This window comes from Tursiops truncatus, chromosome 11, assembly GCF_011762595.2.
Source record: "Tursiops truncatus isolate mTurTru1 chromosome 11, mTurTru1.mat.Y, whole genome shotgun sequence".
Taxonomy (NCBI): Eukaryota; Metazoa; Chordata; class Mammalia; order Artiodactyla; family Delphinidae; genus Tursiops; species Tursiops truncatus.
In genome coordinates, this window is record NC_047044.1 from 87,953,762 (window position 1) to 87,970,855 (window position 17,094).

Below are 17,094 nucleotides of genomic sequence, written 5' to 3' on the forward strand. Positions count from 1 at the left end.
TTTATTTTTCACAATCTACTCAATAGCAAATACTGAAGAACTGTTTGTAAGTTAACTGGTAATTAAATTTTTTTTCTTTTTTCTTTTTTTTTTTTACAATTGCACTGAACCACTCTAAATGATTGCAAATTTCCTAACCCTTAGTCTCTATCCACAAGTGCTGAGAAAACTGTACAGATAAAGAGACAGAATATGTTTTGTTAGAGATGGCTGAGGAATTGTGAAGAACAGATGAAATACTGGAAGATTAGCTTTATGATATTAAATTTGATAGTATGGGAAAAAGATGGATTACAAAAAGCAGAAACTAGTAATTTAGAGGTAAAATACGAGTTTTTTACCCATATACCTCAGATATTTGTCTTGATCCTGTCCAACTAAACAGTTTTATCATGATTTAAATAAAGATATAGATATATGATGTAGAGGTGTTAATAATCTGAGTGTTATGGCCAATATGCTGGAACAGATCATCAGGACTGAGTTATGAGGGGCTGGAAGGATGAACTATATCTAACAAAGTTGATAACAATAGACTGAATGTCAGGTTCTTCTTTTGGGAAACTCACTCTGCAAATCCAGGGTATGAAATTCTTGTTGCTTTCCTTCATTGGAATATGTATTTTTCTTTTGTTGCTGAAGGGTATATTCCCTGGCTATAGAATTCTAAGTTGACAATTCTTTTCTTTCAACACTTTAATGATGTTCCACTGTCTCTCGCTTCAATTTTTCTTGCCTACATTGTTTCATTGTTCTCCTATATGCCAAGTGTTTAGCTGTTTCACTAGTTTTTCTTTGTCCTTGGTTTTTAGCAGTTTGAGAACAATATATAAATGCATGCTTTTCTTTGAGTTTTTCCTTTTGGTACTCACTAAGGTACTGAAATTTATAAATTTATGTCCTTCACTAAATTTTGGAAGTTTTTGGCCATTATTTCTTCAAATATTTTTCTGCCCCAATCTCTTTCTTCTGTCCTGGGAGTCCAGAAAAAAAAATGTGACCTACTGTTAGATCTTTGGGTATTTTCCCACAGACCCCTAAAATTCTATTCTTTTTTTCCAATCTTTTTTCTCCATGTTCTTTAAACTGGATCATTTCCCTTGATCTATCTTCCAGTTCACCAGCCCTTCCTCCCATCATCTCCATTCTTTTCCTGAGTCCCTCAAGCAAGATTTTAAATATTAGATATTTTATATTTCAGTCCTTAAAAGTACATTAGTACTTTTAAAATGAAGTTTATAATTAACTTTAATATAATTAATAGAACATTAAAATAACATAATATAACATTATATTAGTTTCAGGTGTACAACATAATGATTTGACTATGAAGTCTAGTTTACATCCATCACCACACAGAGTTCCAAATTGTTTTTCTTATGGCGAGTACTTTTAAGATCTACTCTCACCAACTTTCAAATACACAACACAGTATTGTTAACTGTAGTCAGCCTGCTGTACACTATATCCTCGTGACTTATGTATTTTACAACTGATAGATTATACTTTTTGACCACCTTTACCCATTTCACCCCTCCCCTGACCTCTGGCCGTCACCAATCTGTTCTCTGTATCTATGAGCTTGGTTTCATTTTGTCTAGATTCCACATACAAGTGAAATCTAGTAGTATTTATCTTTCTCTGCCTGACTTATTTCACTAAGCATAATGCCCTTAAGGTCCATACATCCATGATGTCACTAATGACAAGATTTTCTTCTTTTTATGGATGAATAATATTCCATTGTGGGTCTATACAACATTTTCTTTATTCATTCATCTTTTGATGGACACTTAGGTTGCTTCCACACCTTGGCTATAGTAAATAATGCTGCAATAAACATGAAGGTACACATACCATTTTGAATTAGTATTTTCATTTTCTTTGAATAAATACTCAGAAGTAGAATTGCTGGATCATATGGTAGCTCTATTTTTAATTTCTTGAGGAACCTCCATACTATTTTCCATAATGGCAACACCAATTTACATTTCCACCAATAGTGTACAAGTGTTCCCTTTTCTCCACATCCTTGCCACCCTTGTATTTCTTGTCTTTTTGATAATAGCCATTCTATATGTGAAGTGATATCTCACTGTGGTTTTGATTAGCATTTTCCTGATGATTAGTGATGTGGAACACCTTTTCATGTACTTGTTGGCCATCTGGATGTTTTCTTTGGAAAAATGTCTTTTCAGATCATCTGTTCCGTTTTTAATTGGCTTGTTTGGCTTCTTTGCTGAGTTGTATGACGTCTTTGTATATTTTGGATGTTAGTCCTTTACTAGATATATGATTTGTTAATACTTTCTCCCATTCAGTAAGCTGCCTTTTCATTTTGTTGATGGTTTTCTTTGTTGTGCAGAAGCTTTGTAGATTGATATAGTCCCAGTTGTTTATTTTTGCTTTTGTTGCCTTTATTTTTGGTGTCAAATCCAAAAATCATTACTAAGCTCAATGTCAGGGATCCTTTTTCCTATGTTTCTTCTAGGAGTTTTATGGTTTCAAGTCTTATATCCAAGTCCTTAATCCATTCTGACTTAATATTTGTGTATGGTATAAGATAGTGGTCCAGTTCCTTTTTTTAGCATGTGACTGTCCGGTTTCTCCAGCACCATTTATTGAAGAGACTGGTTTTCCCCATTGTATATTTTTGGCTCACTTGCCATAAATTGGTTCTTTCTCAAGATTGCTTTGGCTATTTGTCCTCTTTTGTGGTTCCATACAAATTTTAGGATCGTATGTTCTGTTTCTCTGGAAATGCCATTGGAATATTGATACGGACTGATTCAATATTGATTGAATCTGCAGATTGCTTTGGGTAGTATGGACATTTAAGCAATGTTAATTCTTCCAATCCATGAGTAGGGAATATCTTTGCATTTACTTTTGTTTGTTCAATTTATGTTGGTGTCTTATGGCTTTCTGTGTACAGGTCTTTCACCTCCTTGGTTAAATTTATTCCTAGGTATTTAATTCTTCTAAATGCAGTTATAAGTGGAATTGTTTTCTTAATTTCTCTTTCTGATTGTTCACTATTAGTGTATAGAAACGCAAGTGATTTTTATATATAGGTATTCTCTGCTTTTTTGGAAGTTTGCTTTAGGCCACTTTGCTTTTAAGAAAGACTTACATTAACACCTGTTTTTGCTAATTGAACAAAATCCGAAGAGGATTTTCACTTTTACAAGTAAAGGTGAAAAGCAAAAACAGTGTTCAGTGTTTTTTGGGGGGCAGCAAGCTGTTATAGAGGTAGCATGAACACTGAGCAGTGAGAGTGGCACTGCTAAGCTCTTTTCCCAAGAGCTACACTCAGCATCTCAGCATCAAGTCGCCATAGCTTTGAACTGTGTCTATTAGCATGTGTGCTTTATCTCGATTTATTCTGTGAATTTGTTAGCAAGATGTGGCCTAAGATAATTGCTTCTTCATTTTTGCCATTTTGGCTTACTAAAGATTTTGTAGGAATGCTCTATTTTTGGATATCGAGGGAAACATATTGATTTTGTATCTTGCAATTTTACTGAATTCATTTATTAATTCTAATCGTTTTTTGTGAAGTCTTTAGGATTTTCTATACGTAATATCATGTTACCTATAAATAGGGACAGTTTTACACCTTCCTTTCCAATTTGGACGCCTTTAATATCTTTTTCTTGCCTAATTGAATAAAAGTGGTGAGAGTGGGTATCCTTGTCTTGTTCCTGATCTTCGAGGAAAAGCTTTCAATTTTTTACCATTGAGTATGATGTTAGCTGTGAGCTTGTCATACATGTCCTTTATTATGTTGAGGTACACTCCCTCTATATCCTCCCTGTTGAGAGTTTTATCATGAATGGATGTTGAGTTTTGTCAAATGTCTTTTCTGCATCTTTTGGGGTGCTCATATGACCTTTAGCCTTCATTTTGTTAATGTGATCTATCACATTGATTGTTTTCTGGATGTTGAACCCTTCGTTCACCTCTGGAATAAATCCCAGTTGATTCAGGTGTATGACTTTTTTAATGTATTGTTGAGTTCAGTTTACTAATATTTTGTTGAGGATTGCTGCATTTATGTTCATGAGGGATACTGACTTGTAATTTTCTTTTCTTGTGGTGTTCTTGTCTAGTTTTGGTATCAAGGTAATGCTGGCCTCATGAAATGAGTTCAGAAGTGTTGTCACCTCTTCCATTTTTTGTAAGAGTTTGAGAAGGATTGATAGTAATTGGTGCTAATGTTTGGTAAAATTCACCTGTGAAACTTTCTAGTCCTGGTTTTTTCTTTGTTGGGCGGTTTTTAATTACTTATGCGATCTCCTTACTTATTAGTGGTCTGTTAAGATATTCTGTTTCTTCATGATTCAGTCTTGGTAGGTTGTATATTTCTAGAAATTTATTCATTTCCTCTACGTTGTTCAATTTGTTGGTGTATAATTTTCATAATTTCTGATTATGCATTTCTTTGGTATCACTTTAATCTCTCTCTTCTTTCATTTCTGATTTTATTTGAGTCTCTCTCTTTTTTTTAGTCTAGGCAAACGTTTGTCAGTTTAATTTATCTTTTCAAAAAACCAGCTCTTAGTTTCATTGATCGTTTCTATTATTTTCTCCTCTTTATTTATCTCTGCTTTGATCTTTGTTATTTCTTCCTTTCTGCTAACTCTGGGTTTAGTTTGTTCTTCTGTTGAGATGTAGAGTTAGGTTGTTCATTTGAGATCTTCTTTTTAAAAAATATTTTATACCCATGTGGCTGGAAGAGATTGTTGGTATGAAGTCTATCTTCTTAAATTTGCTGAGTTTTTTTTGTGTGTGTGTGAAATATAATATGTTCTATCCTGGATTATGTTCTGTGTTTGCTTGAAAAGAATGTGTATTCTGCTGCTGTTGGATGGAATATTCTGTATATATATGTCTGTTAGGTATATTTGACCTAAAGTATGGTTTAAACCCAAGATTTTCATATTGATTTTCTTTCTAGATGATCTATGCATTGTTGTAAGTGGGGTATTGAAGTCCATACTATTATTATATTGTTGTCTATTTCTCCCTTCAGATGTTAGTATTTGCTTAATATATTTTGGTGCCCCGATGTTGGGTGTGTATATATTTATGTTTCTTATACCTTCTTTATCCCTTTATCATTATATAATGAAATTGTCTCTTGTTACCATTTTTTGGCTTAAAGTCTATTTTGTCTGATAAAACTACCTCACTTTCTTTTGGTTTCCAATTACATGGAATATCTTCTTTCATCACTTTACTTTGAGCTTATGTGTGTCCTTAAAGCTGAAAGTGTCTTATAGGTGGCATATAGTTGGATCATGGTTCATTTTTTTTTTACCAACCAGCCATTCTATGTCTTTTGATTGGATAATTCAGTCAATTTGCATGAAGAGTAATTACTGATAGGTAAGGACTTACCCATGTCATCTTACTGTTTTCTTGCTGTTCTCGTGTTCCCTTTTTCCTCTCTTCCTCTCTTGCAGTCTTCTTTTGTAAACTGATGATTTTCTGTAGTGGTATGCTTTGATTCCTTTATCTTTATCCTTTGTGAATCTACTGTAGGTTTTTGCTTTGTGGTTACCATGAGGCTTACAAAAAACATCTTATAGATATAATAATCTATTTATGCTGATAGCTTTACTTCAATCATATACAAAAACTCTACCCCTTTATTCCCCCCATTTTATGTTATTAAAGTCACAATTTACCTCTTTTTATGTTGTTTGTTCATTAACAGGTTATTGTAGCTATACTTATTTTTAGTACTCTTGTCCTTTAACCTTTATACTAGAATTAAGTGGTTAACACTCTACCATATTATAGTATTAGAGTAATCTAACTTTGACTATATACTTTACCAGGGTTTATACATTTTCATATATACATGTCACCAATTAGTATCTTTTCATTTCAGCTTGAAGAACTCCTTTCAGCATTTCTCATAAGGCAGGTCTAGTGGTGGCAAATTTCTTCAACTTTTGTTTGTCTGGAAAAGTCTTTATCCCTACTTCATTTCTGAAAGACGGGCTTGCCAGGTAAAGTATTCTTGATTGGCATTTATTTTAGTTCAGTACTTTGAATATATCATCTCACTCTCTCCTGGTCTATAAGGTTTTTCCTGAGAAATCTGCTAATAACTCTACGGGGGCTCCCTTGTAAGTTACAAGCGTTTTATCCTCTTGTTGCCTTCAAGATTCTCTCTTTATCTTTGAATTTTGACAGTTTTATTATCATGTGCTCTGGAGAGGATCTCTTTAAAGTTGAGTTTGGTGACCTATGAGCTTCATGAACACGAATATCCAAATCTTCCCTCAGATTTGGGAAGTTACCAGCCATTATTTCTTTAAATATACTTTCTGCTCCCTTTTTCCTCTCTTTTCCTGGAACTTCAATGTATCACATAGGCTTTCTTCACTCTCCTTTTTTTTTTCCCTTTGTTCTCTCCTGACAGGATAATTTCAAAGTTCCTGTCTCCTGTCTCACAGATGCCTTTTCTGCTTGATCCATTCTCCTGGTGATGCTCTCTGTTGTATTTTTCATTTCATTCATCATATTCTTTAGCTATAAAATTTCTGTTTGGTTTCTTTCATAAAAAAATTTCTATTGGGCTTCCCTGATGGCACAGTGGTTGAGAGTCCGCCTGCCGATGCAGGGGACGCGGGTTCGTGCCCCCGTCTGGGAGGATCCCACATGCTGCGGAGCGGCTGGGCCTGTGAGCCATGGCCATTGAGCTTGCGTATCCGGAGCCCGTGCTCTGCAACGGGAGAGGCCACAACAGTGAGAGGCCCACATACTGAAAAAAAAAAAAAAATTTCTATCTCCTTGTTAAATTTCTCATTTTGTTCATGTATTATTTTCCTGATCGTTTTGAATTTCTGTGTTTTCTGTAGCTCATCAAATTTCCTTTAAATAGCCATTCTGAATTCTTTCTATCAGGTAAATCACAGATCTTCAGGTCTTTGAGTTCAGTTACTGGAAGATTATTGTCATCCTTGGTGGTGTCTTGTTACTTCTTTGATTTTCATGTTCCTTGAAATTTTGCATTGTTGTCTTCCTATTTAAAGTGGCAGTCACCTCCTCCAATCTTTACTCTCTGCCCATTTCAATGTATCCAGATTCATAGTTTTTGCTACCACAGTGTTGTGGAACTTCTCTGCATACCTGAAGTTCCACAAAGGCTCTTTTATCCACAGATGATTGTCTAAGACAATGCTTTCCAGGAGCTCCTGCACCGTAGCTGAGAGGAGCAGGAGTCAGTACACAGCCCACTGCAGGGTCCTCAGCTGGGACTGAGGCCTGTGTGTCTGTTACCTGAAGCATAGGTAGGTGAGACGCCTCCTTGATCCCTTGGTGGATGGTGTTGGGTCTCACTTTTGTCTGTGGATGGATGATGAATTTTTGTTGTTGAGTGGGAGACAAAATGAGGGATGTCTTTTGCCACTATTATGCTGATGTCACTCCTAAAGGGACTTCAGAAAAGTCAGGAAGGAACCAAATTATGAGAACCAATGTCAGGGCCTTAGCTTATGTGTTTTTGTTTGTTTGTTTTCTTAAAGTTAGAATGTAGAATTAAGGGAGATTTTGGATAAAGGATAGAGATTAGGGTACAAGGCTTTCAATAAGAAGAGAGACTGATTAAATAAAATTTACATCATGTGTGTCCTATACATTGATGGCTGTGTCATCTGGGGAGATGGTGAGTGTCCAGAGCTGTTGAATATTTAGAGCAATAATTCTCAGCAGGAAATCACCTTATTCTTAACTGAGACAGATGTGATGATCAAATATTTGTCACTTGACCATTCTCAGTTTAGTATCAAGTATTGCAGAGAGCAGAATTCACAGAGAAAATCTATTCAATTGTAAATACAGCTTAAACTAAACTGCTGTGGATTGTGGCTGTTTTTCACAGTGACATACACTTAAGCAAACATTTACTTATTTAACAAACATGCATTAAAGGCATAGTATTGTGCTAGCACTATGAGATATACAAAATATATTTCCCACAGCTTTTACAATCAGTAAATTTTCAATACAATTGAAACTACAGGATGAGCCAAGTTGATAAGTTTCAAGAGCTGAGATAAGGCAGTGAATATCAAATGGATGGTATATAGAGTAAATGTAACAGGAGGCCAAAGAAGGAAGGATAACTAGGAACAAGAGTGGCCCAGAAGGTTCAGAGAGAGTGAGAGGTTTGAGCTGAGCCTTGAAGTTGAGTTGGACGTAGAAGGTAAATAGAAGGTAAGCAGAAGTATGATATAGTGAGCTAGAATGACTGATGTGTGTCTAGTCAACAGTGAATGTACCATCTAGAATATAACACAAGTTTTGTACTGTGGATGGTGGATATAAAAGGCAGGTTATAGCTAGACTGCATAGTATCTTAAATATTAGGCTAAAGAATTTTAAATTTACTGAGACTCTATTAAAATTTTTTATTGATATGATTAAAATGGAGTTGTAGGATGTTTTAGGCAGAATAGAGAAGTAGGAAACAAGGAAAGGAATACCACAGGAATCAACCAAAATAATCTATAGATAAATTAACAGAGACTATGGAGTCAAATTTTAACAATAATAAAAGTAAAAGGAAACTAAAATGATTTGTTGATTACATATAGGAGTACTGGAGTAAGTTAAAATATAGAAAATAAATTACAGAGAAGTTTTCATCAAGAGTTACTTGGGGATGGTGCAAGTAGTTCTGAGTGAGAGTTGGTTTTAGTGGAAAGTAGAGGACTATAATTTAGGATTGTTGAGTTTAAAGAGATGTCAAGATATCAGAGTGTAAATGCCTATCAGGCAGTTGGAAATATGTAAATTGAGTTCAGAGAAATATTAAAAGCAGAGACATAAATTTAGGAGTAATTCACATAATCTGTCAAGTTTCAAAACTGAATAAAATTTCTTAGGAAATTAGTTTGAAGAGTTGAAGCCCTGAACACTGTAAAATCTTCACATTTAAGGGCTAAAGATGAAGTCAACATCTATTAAAGCACTATGTACCTTATCTAGTTTAAATTTATAAGTGCTAAGGAAGCCTCAGAAAGAGATTTAGAGAATGTACAGACAGTGAAGTTTTATGGAGAGCCTGAGAATAGAAAAGTTCAAGAAAGAAGAACTAAAGGTGTTGGCTATTGGAAGAGATCAATTACCATTATCATACCAATTATCATAGGTTTATAGAACAATTTATGGTTTGTTTTATTAAGAAATAATTATGGTAATTTTTTTTTTTTTTTTTTTTTTTGTGGTACACAGGCCTCTCACTGTTGTGGCCTCTCCTGTTGTGGAGCACAGGCTCCGGACGCACAGGCTCAGAGGCCATGGCTCACGGGCTCAGCCACTCCGCAGCATGTGGGATCTTCCCGGACCGGGGCACGAACCCGTGTCTCCTGCATCGGCAGGTGGACTCTCAACCACTGCGCCACCAGGGAAGCCCAATTGGTAATCTTTGAGGGTTAATGTTTCTTTGGTTAAAAAAAATCATGAAACACAATAAAATATCTATATCTGGCCTGGGTACTCTTCACTATCCATTGCTTTGCATCTTATTCTTTGAAACAGGAAATCAGTGCCATAATGGGCCAACTCTGGAAGAACAATTTTTTATTCATGGAATATAAACCAAATATAATCAATGAGATAATTATTATTAGAAAATTGCCCTTTATCAAGAAACTGATATTTATTTAGATAAAGTGAATCTAGGATGGGGCAGTGACAAATTTCTTTTACAAATCTAGATTTTAAAAAATTGAAAAGAATTGGGATAGTCAGAGAACTTAGCCAAGTTAGTTCAAAAAGATGCACAAGATTGATGGACCAAGACAGCAGAGTAGAAATACCCTAAGCTCACACCCCCTCACAGACACACCAAAATTACCACTATTTACAGAATAACGATCAACAAAAAAGACTGAAACCTACCAGAAAAGATCTTCTACAACCACAATGAGACTGGTAGGAGGGGAGGAGTCACAATATAGGCTCGTCCTATACTCCTGGGTGAGCAATCCACAAACAGGAGAAAATTAACAACTTATTGACCAGAGATGTATCAATATGTTTTCAGAGAGTGATACAATTAATATCACCGTGTGAAGTTGTTAGAGCTTAAAATTGATCAAGGGTTCATTATACAATTTATGATTGTCATTATCATTCACAGTTTGCCCCATTAGGTTTTTGTTCCAAACTTGTGTATATTATAAATTCAAGTTTATTACTGTAAAATTTTCAGAAATGACACATAGCAAACTTTTGAGTGAAGAAGAATTTTTCGGTGAATTTTATGCAGATACTTTCTCTGATTGTCCGAGTGAAATATATACTAGTGTCTCAGAAAATGACAGTTCTTCGGAATATAGTTCTGATTCAGACAATGTGAATATTAGACCCAAAAAAGACAAAAAACCTTAGTGATTGATTCTGATACGGAAAGTGAAAATGAAACTCACAGTGCTGGAGAATGCTCCTTTGCTTCTACAGAAGAGTGGATTGAAGACAACATTTCAGGAAAATTAGATGACTTTACAGATATGTCAGGTGTAACTACTGAATGTAATAATCCGCAAAGTGTTAGTGAAATAACAGAATTAATTTTTGGTAACGACTTTTTCGAGTTGGACGCTTCTCAAACAAACTTGTATCCCCGACAGAATAAAAAACCATATAAAAAGTATGATAAGGCTTTAAAATGGACTAATATAACCAACAGTGACAGGAAGATGTTTCTTGGATTAATAATTTTGATGGGACAAATAAGAAAGTCACACTGGAAAGAATACTGGTCGACTGATCCCTTACTTGAAACACCTATCTTTCCAAAGATTATGACAAGAAGAAGATTCGAACACATAATGAAATTTCTTCACTTTAACGATAACTCGGAAACTCCACTTCCTGCAGACAGAATTTCAAATGTTAAACCTATTTTGGATTATTTTCTACCAAAATTTCAATCTATCTATATACCCAAACAAGAGCTATCACTTGGCGAGGCAATGATAAAGTGGTGAGGATGCCTCAGATTCAAAACCTATAATGCCAGAAAACTTACAAAATATGGAATTTTGGTCAGGATGGTTAGCGAAAGTGAAACAGGATATATATGCAACCTTGAGATTTACACAGGTGAAGGAAAGAAACTGCAAGAAACAATATTATTGGTCCTACAACTTTACCTTGGTTCATGACACCATATTTACTGAGACAATTTTTACAACAGTGTGTCCACATCTGAAATACTGTTAAAAAATAAAACCAGAGATCGTGGGACTATAAGAGAGAATCATGGTCTACCAAACCAATTAAGGAGAAATCCAAAAATCTACGGAGGGGAGAAATGACATTCTTACAGAAGGAAGAAGTGATTCTTCTTATATGGAAAGACAAGAGGCTAGTTCGCATGGTGACAACTATTCATGACGCCTCTATAGCATCTACAGGAAAGGAAGACAGGAGGACTGGCCATCAGATAACTAATCCCACTTGTATATTAGAGTATAATAAATATATGAAAGGAGTTGATCGATCTGATCAATATCTGGCAAACTTCAGTATCCTCTGGAAAACTAGCAAATGGTATAAAAAAGTGGGTTTCTATTTGAGTAATTGTGGTTTATTCAATGCGTTTAAAATTTATTGTAGCCTTAATGCACAGAATAAAATGACTTACACGCAATTTTTGTTAGCAGTAGTTAGAGAATGGGTAACTGACCATCCTGGTGAATGTAGTGGTAGTCCTGCACCTGGTTCTTCTTGTGGTGTTTCTAAAAGAGCCTCCCGCAAAGACCCACCTTGTCGACTATCAGGTAAAATAAAAGAACATATTCTAGAGGGAATAATACCCACAGAACTAAAAGAAAAAAAAAAAATTGCCGCCAGAAAAGTGTAGAGTCTGCTCTTCCAGGGGAAAGAGCAGTGAAACACGGTGTATTTGTAATAGATGTTTTGTTCCCCTGCACAGAGGTGCCTGCTATACTGCCTATCACTATCACACTCTAACGAAATATTAGAATGCTTTAGTAAGACATGTACAAAGTTTCAAGTAAATGCATTAAATGCAAAAAAAGGTTGTTGATATTTAATCAAATGCAGGTGTTTTGATATTCACTTAGGTAAAAATCGCCAGCCACAGGTGTTAGTTTCTGCAAAAATCCACCAGTCAATAATGTGTTAAAATTGCAGAACTTCTCCCAAAGGAGTAAGAGGTCTGAGCCCCGCATCAGCTCCCCGGCCTGGGGGTCCTGCATCGGGAAGACAAGCTCCGGAAGGCCAGCAGGCCTTACTTTTGGGAGTCCCAGAGGGCTGAGGGAAATAGACTCTATGCTTAAAGGGCGCATACAAAATCTCACAAGCTCTGGGACCCAGGGCAAAAGTGATTCGAAAGGAGCCTGGGTCAGACCTACCTGCTGATCTAGAAAGTCTCCCAGAGAAGCAGGAGGCAACGGCAGCTCTCCCTGATGACACAGATGCTGGCGGCAGTGGACACTAGTGCTGGCAAGTGCCATTCTGGAATCCTCCCTCTAGCTTATTAGTCTCAGGACCCAGCCCCGCCCCCACTCACAGCCTGTAGGTGCCAGAGCTGGAATGCCTCAGGCCAAGCAACTAACTAGGCAGGGACACAGTCCCACTCACCAGCAGACAGCTGCCTTAAGACCTCCTGAGCCCATAGCCTCCCCTGGACACAGCCCTTCCCACCAGAGGACACAGGAACCAGCCCCACACACCAGTGGGCAGAAACCAACACCAGAATCTTTGGCTCCACCCACCAGCGAGCCTGCACTAGCCTCAGGACCAGCCTCACCCACCAGCAGGTGGACTCTAGCCACAGGACAATGGCAGCTCCGCAGCGTACAAACCTAGTGCACCCACCAAGGCCAGAACCTGCCCTGGGACCAGCTGGGCCCTGGCCCTGCCAACTAATAGGCCAACAGAAGCTTTGGGACAGCCCAGACCCTGTACCCAACTGTGTCAGGAGGCCTCTCCCCCATTCCCCCACCTCCTTCCCAGCAATCTGACATCAACTCTGGGATTCCTGGGCGCTACAACCAGACTCCAGAAGCCGGCTCTGCTTGCCAGTAGTCCAGCACTAACCCCAGGACCTGGCTTTAGCCATCAGTGAGCCAGCACTAGCCTCAGGGCCCTGGGGTGCTGCAGCTGGCTGCCTTGTGACAGGCCTGGTAAACCAGTGGCTGGCAGCCTCTGCACAAGGCAGGGCCTGGCAACCGACCAGTCTGGGGGCCAACCAAGCCCACCAGACCACCCTCAGTAGTCAGCCCACCACAACAGAAGGATCCACACAGCCCACATAGGGGGCACCCTTAAAACATATTGCTCTGGTGACAAGAGGGGAGTGCACTGCCGGGATGCATAGGACATCTACAAAAAGCCACTTCTCCAAGGTCAGGAAACATAACTAACCTACGAGATACATAGAAATAAAAATGGCAAGTTAGGCAAAATGAGAAATAAAAACGGCAACTTAGGCAAAATGAGGTAGCAGAGGAACATGTTCCAAATGAAGGAACAAGATTAAGCCCCAAAAGAAGCACTAAGTGAAATGGAGATAGATAGTCTACCCAAGAAAGAGTTCAGGGTAATGATTGTAAACATCTTTTAAAGAACTCAGGATAAGAATGAATGCACAGGGCTTCCCTGGTGGTGCAGTGGTTGAGAGTCCACCTGCCGATGCAGGGGACGTGGGTTCGTGCCCCGGTCCGGGAAGATCCCACGTGCCGCGTAGCAGCTAGGCCCGTGAGCCATGGCCGCTGAGCCTGCGTGTCCGGAGCTGTGCTCCGCAATGGGAGACGCCACAACAGTGAGAGGCCCGCGTACCGCAAAACAAACAAACAAAAAAACCGCAAAAAGAAACAAAAGAATGAATGCACAGAGTGAGAAGTTAGAAGTTTTTAAAAGGATACATAGAACATTGTTATTTTTACATGTCGAATATTGCTATCATCTGTGATTTATTTTCACAACCCTCTTTTGTTACCTTCACCAAGTCTATGTGTTGTCTCTTAACCAGTGGGCAACACAAGTCACTTGGTGCTAAGTACAGAACTCCCATTGTATGCACAGTGCCATTTATGGGGTAATTAGCCATGAGAAATGTTTCTCAAAGTGTGTCCATGGACCACTTGTGTCAGAGAACCTTCTGAAATGCTCGTATTTGCGAGCAGGAGAGAAGAAAACAAGTCTAGACGTGAAAGAGTAGTGGAATCCATGAGACCAGGAGAAGACTGTAAAAGGCAGATGTAGAAATTCCAAGCCAAACTACAGAATCACAGTCATTGGGAGTCGCATCCAGGAATGTGGATTTTAAAAACAAGGACCCCCAGACTATACATACATAATAAAATTACAAGAATTCTTTAAAATAAAAAATAAAATGTAATAAAATTTTAACATGTATGTGTGTGTGTGTGTGTGTGTGTGTGTGTGTGTGTGTGTGTGTTTAGCCTGGGTTCTTGTTGTGTTTGACTAATTCCCTCTCTCTTCTGTTAATTTCCATACAGTAATGATTTTCTGTGATTTTGTGTCTTATGAAAGGATTAAACAGCACTCCATTTGAGATATACCCTGATTTCCCTGACATGACTTGCTCCTCATTTGAAATGACTTATTATTCTGTTACAGAGTAGGAGACTCTCATAATGTGAGCATATTCAATATCAGAAGGAAGTCTGGCATGCTTATTGATTACTTTTAGAGCCTTCTGGAATGGGCTTATTCTGGAGCAGGTAGAAGAAAACAGTCTAGAAATGACACAAAACTAGGGGAATCCATGAGACCAGGAGAGACACTGTAATATATAGAGAGACATTGCAGAAGTCAATGGAAGAGATCATTTTAAAGTGGGCTACATGGGAAAACACTAGAAAGATTTAAAAACATATTTCAAATCTAAATGATTTTTCTATGTTCCTCTGTTACATAAACTGAAAAATTATTGAAAATAATCTTGGTCAAGCTTCTAAATACCTGCATTACTTTGTCAGTCTCTGTTCACTAGGATAAATCATATCGTGCTGCTTTGAAAGGAAAAAAATTTAGCAATTTTTTTTTAACTTGTAAATTCACAGGAGGGAAGTAATTCTTAGAGAAAGCTTCAAGGATTTAATATAAGATAAACAATTCTTTTCATCAAACTCACTATTAAATATAACAGAACTGCAGGCAGAATAATTCATTTTAATATTAAAACCAAGCACAACTTCTTTAGTCTGATTACTCAAGCATGTGAAAATACTAAAGTCTAAAAAAATAAACAATTAGTTAAAACTTGAAATAAGAAAATATGTTGAGAATTTACAGATAGATTTTTCTGTCATTTACATTATAATGTTATCTCTGTCTTCAGATAAGCAGAAGAAATAAAATAGTCATTTAAGAGATGCTGTGAAAAATGCAAAGCCTGAGAACTTTGCTGTGATGATTTGGGGAAGGTGAAAAAAGTCTTAGTTCTTAGTTGTTCACATTAGAAGTAATTTAACATTCTTTCATTTAACAAAGTATTCATTGAGCATCTACTATATACTTGGCCCTGCTTTAGCCTCCGGGTTTACAGCAATGATACAGGGCAGTGGAGAAAATAAAGTAGGAAAGGAAGTTTGGAAGTGCCAACCAACAGGGGTGGTTTTGCAGTTTTACATATGGGAGTCAGAGAGGACCTCACAGAAAAGGTGACAGTTAAACACAGTTGTTTAGGACATGTGAGATTGAACCATGGAGAATTTGAGTCATGGGCCTGGGAAGAGCAGTCCCAATAAGCTGAGTAGCAGGTACAAATGTCCTGGGGCAGAAACATGCAGAAACATTCAAGGCATAGGAAGAAAATCACTGAGGCTGGAGTGGAGTGATTCAGGGAGTCTGTAGCACAAGGTGAGGTAGGAGAGGTCAAGGGCGTCAATACTTGGCTTTCATTGTAAGTGGTATGAGATTCCTTCCCCAGAGGGATATGAGACAGGAATGACAGGATTTGACTTTTATTCTCAAAGGAGTATTCTGGATGCTAGGTTAGGAAGAGACTAAAAAGATATAAAGGCAGAAGCAGGGAGACCTGTTAAGAGGCTACAGCAGTAATTCCAGTGAGAGATGATGGTAGATTGAACCAACGGTGGTAAGCAGTGGAGGTGAAACATGGTGGGATTCTAGATTTATTCTGAAAGCTGAGCTCCCAGGATTTGCTGATAAGTTTGGTTGTAGTTTGTGAGAGCAGTCAAAAGGACTCTAAGGATTTTAACCTGAGCAATTAGTAGGATGGAGGTGCCATTTAGAGGTGAGACAGGTTGCCAAAGAAGCAGGTTTAGGGGGGTGATAATCAGAAGTCTGATTGGATGTATATTAGATTTATGCTGTCTACTGAATTTCTACTAGAGTTGTTGAGTAACCAGTTGTACATATAATTCTGGATTTTAGGGAGACTTTCAAGCTAGAATTATAAAATATGGAAGAAAAAGACATGTAAGTGGTATTTAAAGCCACAAGCCTGGAAATAAAAAAAGAGGAGTTCCAGGGCTATGTTAAGAGATTGTGGAGGAGAGAAGAACTAGTAGGGAGCATGACTTCATTATTAACAACTTTCCTTCCGAGGGCATTGGCAATGTAAAGGGTCTAGCGGCCCTAAGTGGTTTTCAAATTTTTATAGGATTCACCTGCTCATTTTCCATTTACCTATAACTTGATCTAAATCTTAAACTCTTGCTCTTAGTCACTTACTCCCCACCTTTATGCCTGCATCACACTGGTTTTGAATATACTTATTGGTAGTGCAACTTCATCTGAGTGTAAAGGGCATTTTTGAAAACTGTCAAAAGTAATTTGGGGATTTAGCTGATGAATAAAATGGGTGGCCAAGTTGGTTAATACTGCTTTTGATCAAACATTAGGCATGGCTCTTGAATAGTATCAACAAGTTTACTGTGTGGTTTATATGCAGAGCTAAAAGCAATGTCAACAGGCATGTCCTAAAATGTTTTGAGCAATGACATTACTGAAATATATGTATAGTTTCCCAGAGGACTGTTTTCAATTGACAATTATATATCATACACATATATAAGTTCTGTTAACTTGATTAACACTATTTCTTAA

General features: G+C 37.4%; 1 protein-coding gene across 6 annotated transcripts in view; it reads right to left on the minus strand.

The window, feature by feature from the left end:
- PIK3C2G (phosphatidylinositol-4-phosphate 3-kinase catalytic subunit type 2 gamma) overlaps positions 1 to 17,094 on the minus strand; it is a 366,119-nt gene that overhangs the window by 15,555 nt on the left and 333,470 nt on the right. For 2 of the 6 annotated variants that reach the window (XM_073788986.1, XM_033867007.2), the window contains exon 33: positions 9,922 to 9,995. The exons of the other annotated variants lie outside the window; for them this stretch is intronic. In XM_073788986.1, the coding sequence (XP_073645087.1) occupies positions 9,922 to 9,995 (74 nt within the window). The remainder of the gene's footprint in view (positions 1 to 9,921; positions 9,996 to 17,094) is intronic. 6 annotated transcript variants of the gene reach the window in all.